The sequence below is a fragment of the Diceros bicornis genome, chromosome 7 (genome assembly GCF_020826845.1).
Source record: "Diceros bicornis minor isolate mBicDic1 chromosome 7, mDicBic1.mat.cur, whole genome shotgun sequence".
Taxonomy (NCBI): domain Eukaryota; kingdom Metazoa; phylum Chordata; class Mammalia; order Perissodactyla; family Rhinocerotidae; genus Diceros; species Diceros bicornis.
This window is the reverse complement of record NC_080746.1, coordinates 62,088,109-62,105,604: the sequence shown is the minus strand read 5'-3', so window position 1 is coordinate 62,105,604 and position 17,496 is coordinate 62,088,109. Positions and strand designations below refer to the sequence as shown.

Sequence of the window (17,496 nt, the reverse complement as noted above, 5' to 3'; positions counted from 1 at the left end):
TAGAGTGTGGCACAGGAAGCCTGTAGATTGTGGAAGGGAAAGATGGGCATAGTTTTTTCTCCTACGGCTCTCTCTGAAGCTCCCTATTCTGTGCTAGGGAGGAACATATATACACCACGAAATGCTAAACTGAATACCAGTATGCCTGAGAAAGCGAGAAACGAGCCACAGTGGTAGCAGTCATCAGATTCAGTCTCTTCCCCAAAGAGAGGTACTATTGGGTGTGGCAGAGATGCAACAGCAAGAATGATGACTAGGCAGAATGGATATGTTTATGAAGGAAAAAAGTAGAATTGTGAGCAACATGGAGATACTCCCACGAGAAAAATAAAGAAACTATGTGTATGAAAGCTTCTAAAAAAATAATTTAAAAAAATAAGAAAAAAGGAATCCATTTTCAAAACTTCACTCCGTGTTAGTCTTCACTGTATTTTGAAGCAGATTCTCAAGGCGTTTAAGCATGAGGAATTTTAAATCATAGATATATAAGTGAATTCAACTCTATTTTCATGATCTATCATCCTTTGTATAATGTGAAAAATCCAGCTTATAGGGCTGTGAAGATTCATAAAATATATCAAAAGATTTATAACTTTGGTAATACCCTCACATATCTCCTTCTTATTTCCAAACTTCTTTCCCAAATGTAGTCTCATATTTCACATACTATATCTAAAATATTACCATAGATTTTCCATATAGGGTTAAGATTAAAACATGCGTATGTTTTCCCAAGGGTCCCCAAATGTCGCTGGGAATGTTTAACTTCAGCACATGTATGGGGCTGAGCATGTGTTTTGTATTAACACCATTAATGTTTTACTGAGAAGTTGAAGGGCTTAGTATTTGCCAAGAGCATATTCTTTTGGCTTTAGAATGAGAACCTGAAAAGAGTCAGACAGGGAAAAAAATGCAGTCAATATAGAAACAAAGGGGAGACAAAAAGTAAATGATATACACAGTGTCATCAAATTGGGTTAATATAGAAGAAATGGGGTGAAATAAACATAAGGGCAAGGAATTATGTGTATACCTGTATTAATTCATTCAATAATTCATTTATTCACTCACCAAATATTTATTAAGTAGCTAGATTATGCCAGACTGTATAGGAGTCACTGAGTGTATGTAGTAAACAAAAGAGACACAGTCCATGCCTTCTAGAACTTAAAAAGGACTGAGCTAGAGAGAAAATAAAAAAATAAAACATACACAGACAATTACTCGATTACAATTGTTATGTGTGGTATGACAGAAATGACAAGAAGCAAAAAAGTGCTAATAGAATGCATAGTGGAATAGAGGGGCCAGGGGACAACTAGTCTTGATAGTCACTGAAGGTTACAGCGACTATCAAGGAGAAAGGGACAATGTAAATAGAGACAATGGAAATCCAAGGAAAACAAGGCTCTCAATAAATTTGCCCCTCTCATGTCACCCTAGTAACATTCAGTCTGCAATGATTTCAACTCAGCACAGCTTCTGAAACCTCACATTTCAAATTTACCAGCTGGCTGAGGATATCTAGCATTAGCAAACTTATCCTCTCTGCTTTCCACTTCATTATCTCACTGTATATGAACAATAAATTCTTCCAATAAGGTCTTTATGGGAGGAATTGCTGTTATTCCTCAAAGTCAGCATTCCTCAAGAACCTTACAGAATCCTGATTAACAAAACTCTTCCCTCTGGGCTTATCATCAATGCAGTTTCTCAGTTATGGGGCTTTGCTCTTAGTACTTTGTTTGCTTCTAATTGTCACAAGTATTGAACTGGTTTTCACTATAAATATAAATATAGGTCTAACTTTATATATGTTTTTTATAATAGAATCAAGTGTTGAATGTATTATATTTGAAATTTTTTAAACAATACATATAAAATGAGAATTCCTTTTGTTCCTCTCTTCACTTCACAGACTGTCACAGACTTCTCCAAAAGAGTCATTTTTGTTACCAATTTAGTGTGTTTTTGCACACATAAACAAATTGATATATTTATGTGTTTAAATTGTTTTACAAAAAGTGATATGTATATATATTTTTTTCTGCTATTTCTTGCTTTAGTCTTGTAAACCTATCAATCTGGATCAACTGTTTACCTACTGTGGCCAGTTAGTGGATTTTTTTTAATCTTATTTCAAGAAGTGAAAATTCTTATTCAAATTCAACTCTCTTATTCACTTCTTATTCAAGTGACCATGAACAAACATGTGAGTATAAATCTAGGGATGTACTGAGAATTGGAGTTTCTGGGTTAAAGAGCATGTTCATTTTAAGTTGACACAAACAACAAAATAGCAGACAAAATACTGTACTATACTAATACAGATTACAACGTATAGTACATGAAAATGTGTGTTCTCCATACATTCAGTAACATGCAGCATCATTGAGCATTCTAATTTTGACCAGGTGATGAGCATTCCCTCCCTCCCAGACCACCTTTGGTGATGAAACTGACTGGCTTGAGGGTAACCACTTCATAGGCCCTAATCCCCTTAATATTTACTTTGAGGAAAGAGTTGGATTATTTCCTGGGGAATCTGCTTAGTCTTAACAATGTAGATGATGGGATTGAGCACAGGAGGCACCAGAAGATAGACATTGGCTAGGAGTAGACGGAGAGCTGGTGCAGCATGCTTCGTGAAGCGGTGCACCAGAGCCATGCTAATCACGGGCACATAGAACACAAGGACTGCACAGATATGTGATACACATGTGTTGAGGGCCTTCTGCCATCCCTCCCCAGAGGTAATGCCCAGCACTGTGTAGAGGATCAGCACATAAGAGATGATGATGAGCAGCGAGTCCAGCCCAAAAGTAGAAGTAACAATGCAGAGCCCCAGAATACTGTTGGGACGAGTGTCCCCACAGAGCAGCTGGATTAGATCTGAGAGAAGACAAAAGGAGTGGGAGAGGACGTTGTGTCCACAGAAGGGAAGATGCTTCAGGAGAAAGGGCAGTGGGAACATGAGCATCACACTCTTCAGTCCAAGTGCAGCTCCACTACCAGCAATACGGGGAAGGGTCAGGATGGCCGTGTACCGCAGTGGGTTGTAGATGGCCACAAAGTGGTCCACAGACATGGCCAGCAGAACTCCAGACTCCATGATGGAAAATGAATGTATGGAGAACATCTGCAAAAGGCAGGCTTCAAAGTAGATCTCACTGGCACCAAAAAGGAAGATGTCCATCACAGTGGGCAGTGTAGAAGCAGAGACACCAAGTTCTGCAAAGGCCTGCAAAGCTAAGAATAGGTACATCAGTGGTGCAGAGAGGTATTTTTCTTGATCACTGTGAGGATCAAACTATTGCCCACAAGAGCGACAAGATACATGAAGCAGAACAGGAAGATACAACAAGAGTACAGGGCCTCTAGACCAGGGACACCAGTCAGTAGAAAATATTTTGGGGTGAATTGACTGCTGTTGAACATTTTCCTCTGTGTGAAGTCTGAGGATTTCGACCTAGGCAGGTGTCAGTGATGTAACCTGGGGTGAGACACATAAAGATTGTTTAAGACAGAGGGACCTGCAAGTTTCTCTATCTAGTACTATCTGCCAACATATGTCCCTACTCCCACCCATGACCAGTTCCATTTGGTCTTCAATGCTAAATAAAAATATGGATTCCTGACTTGCAAAAAGGTATTTCTCCAGAATAAGGAAATTTGGTAGAGTGTTTTATCATTCATAATTCAAACTAATCCCCATAGTGGTTTCACTATGTATATTTGGTAGGAATTGACTGTTTCTCATGTCTCTGTCAAGAGATGGTACTGTGTAGTTTAAAGAAGACATCATTGAAAAGACATTGACACAAAGAAAGCTGTGATCTATCAGACATTCTATTATTCCCTTTTAGAGCATGTTGGATTGTAAGTGACTGACTAGGACAGGGATTAAGAATAAAATTTCTTCAATGTCAGTATAGAATTGCTCAGGAGATAAAGATTCCGAATGCCCATCCTTGCCACTCCAAGCAGCATCAAACAATGTTCTCCATTGGAGACACAGAATTATCTACCCTTACCTGGATAAAACATCTTTAAAATGGGCTCAGGTTTCCAGGTTCATCCCACAACCTCCTGGATGATTACTTTGCTTTTTACACATGGTGGCGGAGAGTGTAGAAAAAAGTCAATGTTATAAAGGTTTATGATTTTGACCACTGGAATTCCATTAATGGAAAGAATTATTCTGCTCACGGGAAAATTCCTCTCTTTTTGTCAATCCACACACTGCAGTGTGATTAATTGATGCTTATTGTGTGTATAGGCACAATGAACAAGAGTCCTAGAGTGTGGTCCCTTCAGACCATGTTTCTGAAACTTCAAAAATAATGACAATTTTAATCCATGGTGGCCCACCGCAATAGCACTCATGCCCTCTGAAACCCTGCCTGGGAAGGCAACCTGTGTCTCTTTACATTATCCAAGACACATATATCGTTAAGGTGAAAAAACAACACCTTTGCATACCAAGATGATGTATCTATGATCAATGGGAGATAAATTAGAAAAAAAAAATGAAAGAGTAAAAATACTGATATCTCTTTTATCAGGTATAGAAAACAGATCTGAACCCCCAATTGGAAACAAACAAAAATATGATATAGGGGGAAATGTACTAGAGATGAGGAAGCTGGAGATATTAAAAGATAGAATATAGCTGAATCTGCAAACGTGATTTTAAACCCCTGATTTCCACTGCCTACTGGGGTATTCTGTGATCTTGACATTTTAAATCGGTAAAAATTAGATAATCATATATAGAATAAAAATTAAGGGGAGTAAATATAATAATGTGTGTAAAAGAGTCTTATAAACTTTGCAATAATCACAAGCTACAAGAAAGTAATATTGGCCATTGTGGAAGACATTAGAACATCACTGAAGACCCATGCCTTCTCACTGAGGGATGAACTTTAGTGATGACATAAGGGGTCACTTAACTAGAAACTACTTACGTTGCTGATATTCTGAGCCTGATCTCTTTTCTAGTTAATGTTTGGGGTATATTGTCTCTTTTAATTTGACCCTCCCATGCCTCAATTTAGCATATTGATAGCCTAAGTCATTTATTTCTTGTTTATAGTGCTTAAGAATTTGATATATTTTCAGCAATTTCCTTGGATTACTTAGAGTGAACTATTCATTTATAATTGTGTACCTTATTTACGACTCCCACATTTCATGTTATGTGTTTTGGAATTTCAGAGCAGTGTGCATAAAAGCTAAGACTGCAGACCACGGAGTCAGATTGCCTCAGCTGGAATCCTGGCTCAGTCACTTTCTGTCTGGCTCTCCATGTCTCCATCTGTGAAGCAGACATAATTATAATATGTAGCTCCATAGGCTTGTTTTGAGACTTAAGTTAATGAGCATGGAGCAGTTACTATACAACACATTTTCAATAAATGCTACTATTGTTGGTGAAATAATAATAATAATTATTATTATTACATCATCAGTATAAATCAGGCATTTAATTTTTGTATCTTTTTTCATTCAGACCTTTCTCCATCTTTATGGATCATATAAAATCTTTGCAATTAAGCAACTTCTTAATTGCTTAAAATTTTCCAGATTGAAGATATCAACCCGGTATCTTTATCCAGACCTTATACGGAATCATTACAAGTATCTGGAATGTCTCTAAGAAACCTTTTGACACTGCTTCTTGATCCACCAGGGACACTGCATCTCACACATATTAAAAGAGTCTGCTGCTCTCCACAAGCTCCTCTGAGAATTAAAAACAAACAAGCAAAGTAACAAAAAAACGTTTGCATGACAAGTGAGCCACTGCATAGAACTGTCAGGACTGAGTATCATCTGCCACGTGAAAGGAAGTGGATGAAGTTTGAGAGAGAATATGCCTGGCCATGATTCAGGCTGTGGGGAGGGAAAAGCAGTCTGGGATGCAGACTGAACTTTGGGTTTGTCGTCAGTGACTATTGGCTAGTATGTTAATTTTGGAGACAAAAAAAAAAAGAAGAAGAAAACTGATTCAAAGTACATGACATCCCTTGGCACTTCAGAATGGTCTGGTGTGGAGGAAGTTAGTGGAATCTGAATATCAACTGTTAGTTTGAATAAATAAAGGGAAGAGTGATTTTTGTTCCCCGTACCATTGTTTAAGATGAAAGGAAAATTCTTTGTAGCTATACATGCATCCCCTCTGAATGGCACACTTTCTAATGCCTATGAGACTCTAGTGAGGAGATTTTTCAACTTGACTCCTCCCTGTATCCTGACAGAGCCTAACTTGTCTTTTCCTCCTGGTCATTCCTGTGATTTTTTGTTTTGTTTTATTTTTGTTATTGTTGTTTTCTTTTCTTTTCTGAAGCACTCTGGCATTCAGTTCAATTAAAAATTATATTAAAAAAATACAACCTCCACCACTGTTTTATTACATGTGGCTCAGGTGTCAATTCTGTGATGTCCTTCCTCACTCGTGCAGGTAGTCACTCTCTACAGCAGCCTCCCACAGCACTTCTCTCTCTCTAGCACTTGCTTCCCTGTATAGCACTTTAGTTATTTATGTGACTTTCTCCTGGTTGTCTTCCAGCTCTTCCAAAGAAGACCTAGAGCCTATTAATTTTTTTTTTTTTTTTGCTGAGAAAGATTCACCCTGAGATAACATCTGTGGCAACCTTCCTCTATTTTGTATGATGGTCGCTGCCACATCATAGCTCCTGTCAAGTGATGCATGCCTGTGCTCAGGAACTGAACCAGGGCCACCAAAGCGGTTGTCTTAAGCTCTTCCAAAGAAGACTTAGAGCCTATTTTTAGAGCACATCACCAAGGCTTAATAAATGGGAAGAGAGAGAGGGAGGGAGGACAACAGGAAAGAAGGTCCATGCTAATATACAGTGATGCTATTCTAGGCTGAGAGTTTGGTGAGAAAAGTACTTTGTATTCTTTTACCAAATGAGAGCCTCTTTGAGGACAGAAAAATAATATAATAACCTTTACCTTCATTATATATGAGGAGCTTTTATTGTAGGAAGTCAGAGATTGATGCTAACGAATGAGGTACGAGGGTTAAGTGAGAAACATTATAAGGAGGGGTTAAAACCTGGTGTCTGGTAGGGAAGATGGCAAGTAAGAACAATGAGAAAAGAAAAGAAAATGTCCTGATTTAAGGCTACATATCAGGTACTCTGGAAGGGTGCCCTGTGTATGTTATCTTTGTATATGTCACCTTATTTATCCTCAATATACTCAAAATGACCTAAGCATAGCCATTTTACAACTTGAGAGAGTGAGAAATTGGCATTTCAAGTGACTTGCCAAAGTCACAGGGGCAAAATGGAACTTAAATTTAGGAGAGAAGGGAAGCCTAAACCAAAGCTATAAGAGGAAGCCGGTGATAACGAGTGAGATGGGGGTGGTGTGAGGTTGTGTCAGCCCAGGAGAAAAGTGACGGGGGGCAAAAAGTGTAGGTCATCTGAGGATTTGGGTTTAAGAGTGACCAACCCCTAGAGGTTATGTAGCTGTCTGCCTGGGACGAAGGGGACAAGGCCTATTGGTATCGAAGGTGAAGGAGAGGAGAGTAAATAGGCTTAAAAAATGAAGATAGATTTAAAAACAGAATTAAATATCTCGTATAAAAAGAATTGAATTTTGGCACAGAAATGGAGGGTCCCTGCTCCACTTTTCCTGAATTAACAGAGAGCAGATGCATAAAACACACTCCAGGTGTTCCTCTGCCACAATGAGGCTTTCCGGACAAAAGTCTATGTCCTCCAGGGAGGAGTCTTCTGTGACATGAGGAAAGGGGAAATAAAGTGTGTGCTGGAAATGAGCTGCATGTCTGAACAAAAACCCCAAGTATGGCTCACCTGAACAGATTTCCCATCCTCCTGATCCAATGGGCTAGACTTCCAGGGCAAACTCCACTCCTCCTCTATGAGGACCCAACTGCCCTTCAATATATTTGGTCTCAGGCCTGGTCTCCAACTCACTAGCTGGAGACAGTGGCTAACTTGCCTTCTTATTTTTCATGACTCCAGACCTAGCCCTCTGCTTCCCCCAATTTTGCCAGTTTGTCCCCTGGTATACACAGGCAAACCAGCCTCAACAGAACACGCTGCCTCTAGGCCTGCAGGAAAAATGGGGCCAAGAGCAGAGGATCTCAGGAAGTGCTCTCTGAGGAACCAGAAGTCAAAATCTGAGAAAATACAGAACAAGATGATGCATGTATGTGTAGCTATGTGTGTATGTACATGTATGTGTGAGTATGCTTTTATGTTCACACGCAAGTGTGTAAATTTATGTAAATGTACACATGAACACATGCCTAGGTATGCAAATGTGTGCATGTATATGCATAACCGTGCTCCTTCATGTAGAATTTTATTTGCAAGTTTACATGAATCTATGAGCATGCATATCTTTCCCTTATATACATGTATCATTGAATGTGCATACATTCATGTCTGTGGACGTGTATGCATGTGTGTATTGAATTTCCCTATTCACATATGTATTTTTATAGTAGTATGTGTTTGTTTAAAGATCCTTAACCACTCTGGTAATTGTTTTATTTCATAAGCCTTATTGGTCAGGGACATTCGTGTGTCCTATGGGCACAGCAGAATGGCTTGTACTGAAACTGGTAAAGCATGATCTAAGGGGCCTTTTGAATTTGTATCTTATACTCAGATCTGATGGTTCTTTCCTTAAGTTAGTAACTCAGGGACATACCTCTGTCATAGCACCACCCACAGATTTGACACACTCTCAAACTCAATTTTTCTCACTCTGATTATAAACTAGGCTTTTATGTTTCTTCTGGGTAAAGTTCCCCTGTTTTTTGGTCTCTGAGAAAGCAGGAACCTCACTCACATGGCCCAGTCTAAGTCCTGTTGCACCCTGCATTGACCTTTCCTGCATCACCTGCAGAACTGAAGTAGAAGCACCTGATTTCACTGTCTGTTTTCTTTCTTTAACTTTATTTTTTCATTGTGAATGTGTGAATAGCCTCTGAACCTGTTTCCTCTCCTTAAAAAGGGAATGATTATACTTGCTTCCAAGGGCAAAAAAGAGAATTTAATAAGATAACACAATTGAATAAACCTAAATGTAGTAGGCACTCAAAGTGTTATTTTCTTCATCACAAACAGAATCCCACTGTCCAAGAAATCATTCTCAGTTTCTTTTAGAATTACCCTTGGCCTTCTCTAACTTTCCTCTTCCTCTTGCCCTTGCCTCTGGGGACCACTTTTGACCTTTTGTATTAGAGCAGGCACTGACCCTGCTAGTGGCCCCCTCAACCGTCAGTCTGAGACTTACTCCTAACCACAGTCTCCACAGATGATCATCTCGCCCATCCTCCCCTGAGGTGGAATCCCCCATTTCCAGATCAGACAAGTCTTCGCAGCCAGAGTTGCCAGGATGATTTTCTCATTTTCTGCTGCTCAGTTGCTCCTGTGTTCTGAATCTTTGAAAGCTTAGTTGCATGAGACACTCATCTTATGTCCTTAATCATGTTGTATTCTAAAAGCTCATGAGTAGGATCCCTTACCCAGTCTGGTTACAAGAGGAATTGCCCATGAATCTCCTCAGCATCAGCAACCTAGATTCATTTAGGTGTTGGAAGTGTCATACTTCTCATTGCCTTCGTACACTTTGTGTCATTTATGATCTCTTGTTCCCCAAACATAGAGGCAATGGCTAAGCAACTACATTGGAATGAGGCAGTCTTTTGGCAAAACTGAATAAAGACTGACTACGTGCTTGGCACTCAGGTTTTCCAACAAACCATATACATGTCAGGTTTCCTATTCCTCCTCCATAGCTACCTCAGCTTGTACCCTGAGAAGAATTCCATTCTACTTTCCCTGAAATTAAGCAGAGATTAAGGGATCTCTGTTTAATAACAGCTTATATTTGTGGATCACTTATTCTGTTCCAGCTACAGCTTAGAACCCTGTATGAGTCTATCCTCCTACTTTATGTAAAAGTAACAATCTGTCAAACACGAATGAGCACTTATGTTTTATAAACGGGAATCAAGAGAAGATAAATGTGCCATCGATGAAAGACTAGATTAGAAGATGAAGCAAATATATTTCACAATAGCAAGTTATTTTAACTTATTTCATTTCTCTGGCAGCTTTCCCATCATCATAGTTCAAGGCCCTGGCTGGAGGGATCCATTGTTATTTCTATATTCTTAACAATTCTTATTTAAGTGACAGCTATTAGAAATATTTTACAACCACTATTAAGTTGTTATGTACTTTATAGGCATTTTCTTCTGTAATTCTCACTATACTGCTATAAAGGATTTATAGAGATAACCACTTAATCCTGATTTTGTGGATGAGGAACTTGGGTCTTAGAGAGGATAAATGAATTTAAAACCATGCTAACTCATTCTTACAATGGTAATTAAAAGCACAATTAAGCTATTAATTTATTGTTATTGGATTAATTACACTTTCATATAAAAACTGTAGAAATTCACGGTATTAAATTATGTTATTCTGGTCTCATTCTGAATCCATTTCTATCAACTTTTTTCTTGAGTATAGGTAACATGTACATAATTCTTTGCATGTTTTATAATTTTTTTGGTTGAGACTGAACATTTTAGATAAGAAATTGCAGCAAAACTGGATTTTAATTTTTTTTGTCTGGACTGTTATTATTGTTTTTTGATTCTTTTTATAATAACTTGCCTGGACTAAAACTAAAGAATTTGCCTCCCTTATGGTATGTTGATGTTGATGTCTCTGATCAAATTTTATATTCTTCTTTTGATTTTTTCAGCCTGTATTCCTAGGATATCACCCTTGTGTCTGCATAGTTTAGTGGCTAGCAAATTATGATGGCATATATTGTGTTCAAAGACGTTTTCTCAGTAAGGTTTCCATCCTTGTCAATGGATCTGTGTGTGGGTTGGGAATTGCATCCAAAGATCAGCCAGTTCTCAAAAACTGCCCTGACTTTACTTTCTGCTGGGCCTCCTGGGTCTCTCCTGCACGTGCTCGTAGTTCCCCAGTCAGCCGTGCAGGTGCGGAGAGAAGCCTTCTGTCTCTCTCAATTCCAGAATCTCTTTCTAAAATTTCTCCCTAGTTTGTTGCTTGCCCCAACCTGGACCACAATTTGGGGCTAGCAGATCCGTGGGGTTTCCCTGTTAATTTATCACCAGTTTTGCTACTTTTAATGAGAATGCTGCTGCATTTTCACCCTCTACCCCAAATCATATTTGCTCTTTGACAGTGTGGGAGATCAAAATTTGGCCACTCTGAAATATGTCTCTTTACCTTGACTATTTTCTGATGGACATTTGACCTCCCCCACTAACCGCCTAAAGGAATTTAACTCTGGGTATGGACAGATGGGCAGGGTCCTCACTAAGCCCATTCTTTTCAAAGTTCTGTTTACCAAATAGTTACATTTGTAAAGGTATCTCCCTCTGTGTAGTGGGAAGAGGGGGGGATGACCTTATCCGTGAAAACTCTTATCAGGATGGAAGAAGAAGACTTAAAGGTACATACTCTTGATTACTATAATTCCAGTCTCTCCAGCCACATTCTCTATAGGTGGCCCTGTAAAGCATTGTCTGACAAACATTTACATTTTTCTCTTCATGAAAATTGTCTTCTTCCCCTCTGAAATCCCAAAACACCACCCGCCCCCAACATTTTCCTCTGTCTTTAGCTGAAGATAGTATTTAAAACGAGAATCTCTGCCATTGTGTTGAGAAACTCAGCGTCCCTGGTTTCTCCCATGTATACATGTTATTAAACTTGGTATTATTTTCTCCTGCTAACCTGTCTTGTTAATTATTTGGCCAGCCATAAGAACCTTAAGGGAAAGGGCAGAGGGGGATTCTCCCTCTTCCCCCACAACAGCTAGATGTCAAAGCCCCAAGCTGATAAAACTATAGTTATCACCAACCACAGCGAGCAGTGGGAGTGTGGAAGCAGATCCAGACATGAATGTTATAGGATCCTACATGTCCTAGCAGTTTGTCATGACTACATATTTCTCAACTTGTCATTTGTATTTGGTCAATTTTCAGAGTCCTGAAATGGTTGCTTTCGATAATTTTTTTTTCAGTTTTATTCTTGCATTTGGGGAAGAGATTTGCTGAATTCTTTATGCTGCCATAATCGGAAGTCTCCCATCTGAGACTTCCAGAATGAATGTAGTTATAGTAATAATGCACACAGTTTGATATTCATACACCCCACCACACTTTTATCTTTTTTTTAATCCATTTATTGCATGACAGAATTCTTATTCTCACCATTCACAAAATATCTATGATGTCAGAAGTCATAGCTATTTTTAGTTCCCATTTTGGACAAGTTTCTTAGCCTTGTTTGAACTCTCATGTAAAGAAATCCCACTCATTGAAATATCATTTATCACACATTTAAGGCCTTGTTAGATATTAAAAGAGTAATACAGTAATCTCTAAGAAATTATATGAATACATAAGATTCAGTAAAACGTGATAATTTCAGTCTTTTACGAATAGGTTACTGTTTGGTCTTAGTAAATCAAAATTCTTTTTCAAATAATGAGTAAAAACTGGGCAATATATGTGTACGTTATAGATTAAAAAGTAGTATGAATAGGTTTAGAGAATAGATAGTTGATCAGATAAATAACCAGGGATTCAATTTACTCAATACTTAATTATAGAAATTAGGGGAATAAATAGGACAGAAGGAAAGTTTAGACCCAATTCAGATCCACTGTACATGTACAACTAGCCAAGTTCACTTTCAAATAACCCTATACCACTTCATGGGTAGTGTGAGTACCTTATAATGACAAAATAGTCCTAATTCCTTCCTCACATCCCTTGTTTCATCGCTGTCATTCATTTCACTTATATATATATATATAATCATACATAAGCATTTATATCTACATATAGATATATACATATGCATACATAATTGAATGCTTTGAATACTTACATACACGGTTATATATACATTGAATACATGGATAATTGAATTGAATACATACATAATTGAAAACTTTACTGCTATTATTAGTTTGAAGAACTGTTTTCTGTTAGATCAGTTAAGAATAAGAAAAATAGTTTTATTTTACCTTCACTTATTCCTTCTACAACACACTTCATTTCTTTATGTAGATCTGAGTTTCTGACCTGTATTATTTTCCTTCTCTCTAAAGAACTTCTTTTAATACTACTTGCAAAGCAGGTCTACTGGCAGCAAATTCCATCCATTTTTGTTTGTCTGAGAACGTCTTTATTTCTCCTTCATTTTGAAGGATGATTTCACAGTGTATAGTGTTCTAGGCTGGATTTTTTTTTCTCTCTCAGCACTAAATATTTCACTTCATTCTCTTCTTGCCTGTATGGTTTCTGAGGAGAAGTTGGATGCAATTCTTATCTTTGTTCTTCTATACATAAGATGTTTTTATCTTCTGATTTTTTTCAAGATTTTAAAATTTATCTTTGATTTTCTCCAATTTGAAAATGATACACGTAGGTATAAATTTTTGGCATTCATCCTGCTTAGTGTTCACTGAGCTTCCTGAATCTGTGGTTTGGTGTCTAAGATTAGTTTTGGGACATTCTGTCATTATTGTTTCAAACATTTCTTCTTTGCCTTCTCTCTTTCTTCTCCTTCTGGTATTCTCATTATGCTTATGTTACACTTTTTGTATTTGTCCCACAGTCCTTACATATTCTGTTTTTTTTTTTTTTCAGTCTTTGTTCTCTTTGCTTTTCCATTTTTAAGGATTCTATTAATTATCCTCTAGTTCACAGATTCTTTCCTCAGCCGTGTCCAGTCTACTAATAAGGCCATCAAAGACATTCTTCATGTCTGTTACAGAGATTTGATCTCTAGTATTTCTTTGTGGTTCTTAGAATTTCCATCTCTCTGCTTGTTCTTACAAGCTGTCTGCTTTACCAATTACAGCCCTTAGCATATTAATCATAGTTGTTTTAAATTTCCAATCTGATAATTCCAATATCTTTGTCATGTCTGGTTCTGATGCTTGTTCTGTTTTTTCAAATATGCCTTGTAAATTTTTTTGACAGCCAGACATGATATACAGGGTAAAAGGAAGTGCTGTAAATAGACCTTAGCAATGTGTTGGTGAGGCGTGGGGGAGGGGAAGCATTCAATAGTACTATGATTAGATCTCAGTGTCTTTAGTGAGTTTGTGCCTCTGGACTGTGAACCTTACCAGTGTTTCTCAGTTTCTTTCTCTCCCCTTAGGTGGGACAGGATGGTTTGAGTGGGCTGAAGTTGGGTGTTTCCCTTCCCCCAGGTCAGTTAGGCTCTGATAATACCCCAGCTGGTTAGGCTCTGGTTAACCAGTTTCCCTCAAGGGTAGGCCTTGTTAAAAACAGAGTACTGTGACATATTTGAGCATGGTTCCTTTTCTCCTCTCCCTGCTGAAAGCCCTAGGGGATTTTTCTCAGATATTTACTGTGGGACTCAGATAGAGCTACTGGAAGTAAATTTCAAAATATTGTGAGGGCTCTCCAACGACCAAGTCCCCCTGGGATTTTAAACTCTGTTGTCAACATTGAGCCTCCAGCAATTTGCCATTACAGTTCAGGTTTTCTTATCCTAGTAGTGGTTTCTGCTCGAGTCTCTGCTCTGAGAAGCCATGACTCCCTATAATAACCTATCTCTCCAATCTTGGGGACGACAGTTGCCCTGTGTCTTTCCTTCTTTTATGTATCCTAGAAAAGGTGTTCGTTTTTCAGTCTGTTCAGCTTTTTATGTGTTGTTAGGATAGAGTGATGACTTTCAAGCTCCTTACATGTGGAACTAGAAATCAGAAGTCCTATCCTCCATTTTTTAAATACTATCCTCTCGTGGGTTTGATGAGCCCGCATTCTTAACCATTCCTTTTATCTCATTAACTTTCCCTATAGTCTCCTTTGCTAGATTCACTCTTGTAACAGAACTATAAATTCTATGACCTTTTAGCACTCTATCAGGACCATCTCACCTTGCTTTACTTACTTTCCCTAAATGCTATTTCCATTTTCATGAATTTAAATACCAACTATATGTTGATGACTCACAAAATTACGTATCTAAGCTCCAAGCTCAACCATTCAAATAAAAATTGACCTCACCCTTTGATGTCTTACAGACATTTCAAACCTAACAGGCTAATAGTACTGTTCTTAATCTTATTCACTAGTTCTCTTTCACCACAATGTCAATTTTTCGCATCTCATTAAATTGTATCCCATCTGCTTATTCAAGTCTGAGGACTGTGCATCATCTTTCATTTGTCTTTTCCCTGTCATCTCATATTCATATCTAATGCACCAAGCTCTCTAGTTCGATTTTTGTAATGTCTCGTGCACTTCTATCACACTCCCTCCAACTTTCAACTTAACTTCTTGAATACCTCATACTTCACCTCTCACCTCTCTTTTTTCTACCTTTAAGCCATTCTTCTTAAGTCTTCTGCCATGATCCTTATTTTAATGTCACATTACTCAGTAAAAAAAAATCCAATCTCTTTGCATTGGCTAACAAGGTCCTGAATAGTCTGATGCCTGCTTACACTGGAACTGCTTCTTTAGGACACTTATCCTTTCTCATTGCACTATAGCTATTCTTTCAAGGTCTTTAGACATAAGGTGACATTTTTTTCTCCTGTATTCTCTCAATTCTCAGTATGAGTAAATTTTTACAAATCCTACATCTCAACTAAAATAAGTGATTCCTCAGATGGTGCAATACAAAGTAATCTCCATTCCATTGTACTTATCCATTGACACATTTGCTCAGTTCTCCTGTCTGGAAAGGGGACATGCAAATACAAAGAAGCCCATATTTTGTTTGCTGACTATTGTGTCCCATACATCCTACATAGTGTCTGGCAGATAATAGTCGTTCAATGAATATATGTTGAATGAATAATCTGGTCTACTCTAAAGGAGAAAACAATTTCAACTGCGTATTATTCTTTTGTTATCTTGGTGTGTAAAAGGGAGTTCTTTGTCACAATCCTCATATTTTCATTAGAACACTCTTCTCTTCAAGAGCAAGCCATATTGAATCATCACTTCGAAGGACCCTTTCTTAGTTCAACTTACTCATATCCATGGGAGCTGTGAAAATTCTGATGGGTGACAGTGCTCTGAAAATCACCTTCCTGTGTGGCCCAATATCTTGGCATGTTTTCTCTAGATCTGCTGGTCAAGAAGTGGAACTCAGTTTTAACTCCACTTTATGGACTAGATCCTATGCTAAGCACAAGGGAATAACAATGGAAAACAAGATGGTGGTTCCTGCCCTCGTGGAGCTAATGGTCTAGTGAGCACAGCAGACACAAATCAAGCAATCATGACCCATTTTGCTAAGGACTTCAGTAGAAGAATAATGAGACACAGTAGGAGTAGGAGGAGGAGGATCTAAAATCTTCTAGGAGTCAACAAAAGGCTTTCTTGATGAAGCCATTTTTAAGTTAGATTTGAAGACCTAAAAGATGAATATGCTTATTATTTGTTTGTTGGCATCCAGGCCCAGTTAATCTTTCTATTCTGGTTATAATTGGTGAGGCTGGAAGGCTACAAAACTATACTTCTCGTACTACTCTGACAGCTTTCTTCCTAGTAAGTTCTCTCAGTGGGAAGCAGTGTGGGAAATCAGGAAGTTGGTGAAGGAGAAAAGTTTCTTACTTTGTGCTCTTTCAAGAATGTTGCTGACTGTAAGTCCTCGACAATTGCAACAGTGAAATCAGGCCTCTCGAGCACCTCAGCACCGAGAGGAGCTGTGGCTGGGGGTTCTTGGCAATGGCAGCACCTCTAGGAGTTTATCAGCAGGTTCAGGTTTTTGGGGTCATCCCAGGGTGAGAACAGCCTTTTTAGTTTCTGAATAATACCCTTGTTTTCTCCTTACTCCTCCAACAGTCTCCCATTTCTCCTTTTTGACAACTTCTAAAACTTTTGTAAACATTCATTCTCTTAAATCTCTTTTGTTTGAAACACTCAGCATTGTCTTTCTCATTGGACTCTGACTGAAACAGGTGAAGAGTGAATAATACACAAAGAAAAATGTGCAAGAGGAAGAGTTTTCCAAGAAGAAATAATTTAATACAGGAGATAAAAGAGATTTTTCCTTTTTTTATTTTTTTTACTTTCAGTGAATTATAAATCCAGTATTTTGGAGGCACAGATGAACCTGAGAAAATGATCACTGGAAAAGTTTTCGAATAGCAGAAGTCTAATTCACCACTGCCTTACGACTTGCAATCAAAATATTTCCTAGCCTATCACTGAGAAAATTAAGGCCACCAAATGAGAACATCTCCAACTTCCTCCTCTGCAACCAACACATTTATATCTGAATATCACTCTGCTTCTTTTCTTCCAGGAGATAGGATGTCCTTTCTCCTATCCAAAATCTTATCTACTGTCTCTTTTACAGGAGACAACACCCTCACTTCTTTACAGAACTTGACTCACCAATATCCCCTACTCTTTCTTCTTTCTTCCTCCTCTTCTTC

The 17,496-nt window shown here is 38.1% G+C and overlaps 1 protein-coding gene across 1 annotated transcript; it reads right to left on the bottom strand.

Moving 5' to 3' along the window:
* Positions 1 to 2,500: 2,500 nt before the first annotated feature.
* Positions 2,501 to 3,438, bottom strand: LOC131408047 (olfactory receptor 51I1-like). The gene is given in 2 exon segments (XM_058544613.1): positions 2,501 to 3,267; positions 3,270 to 3,438. Coding segments are annotated over 2 exon segments (936 nt in total).
* Between the last annotated feature and the right edge of the window lie 14,058 nt (positions 3,439 to 17,496).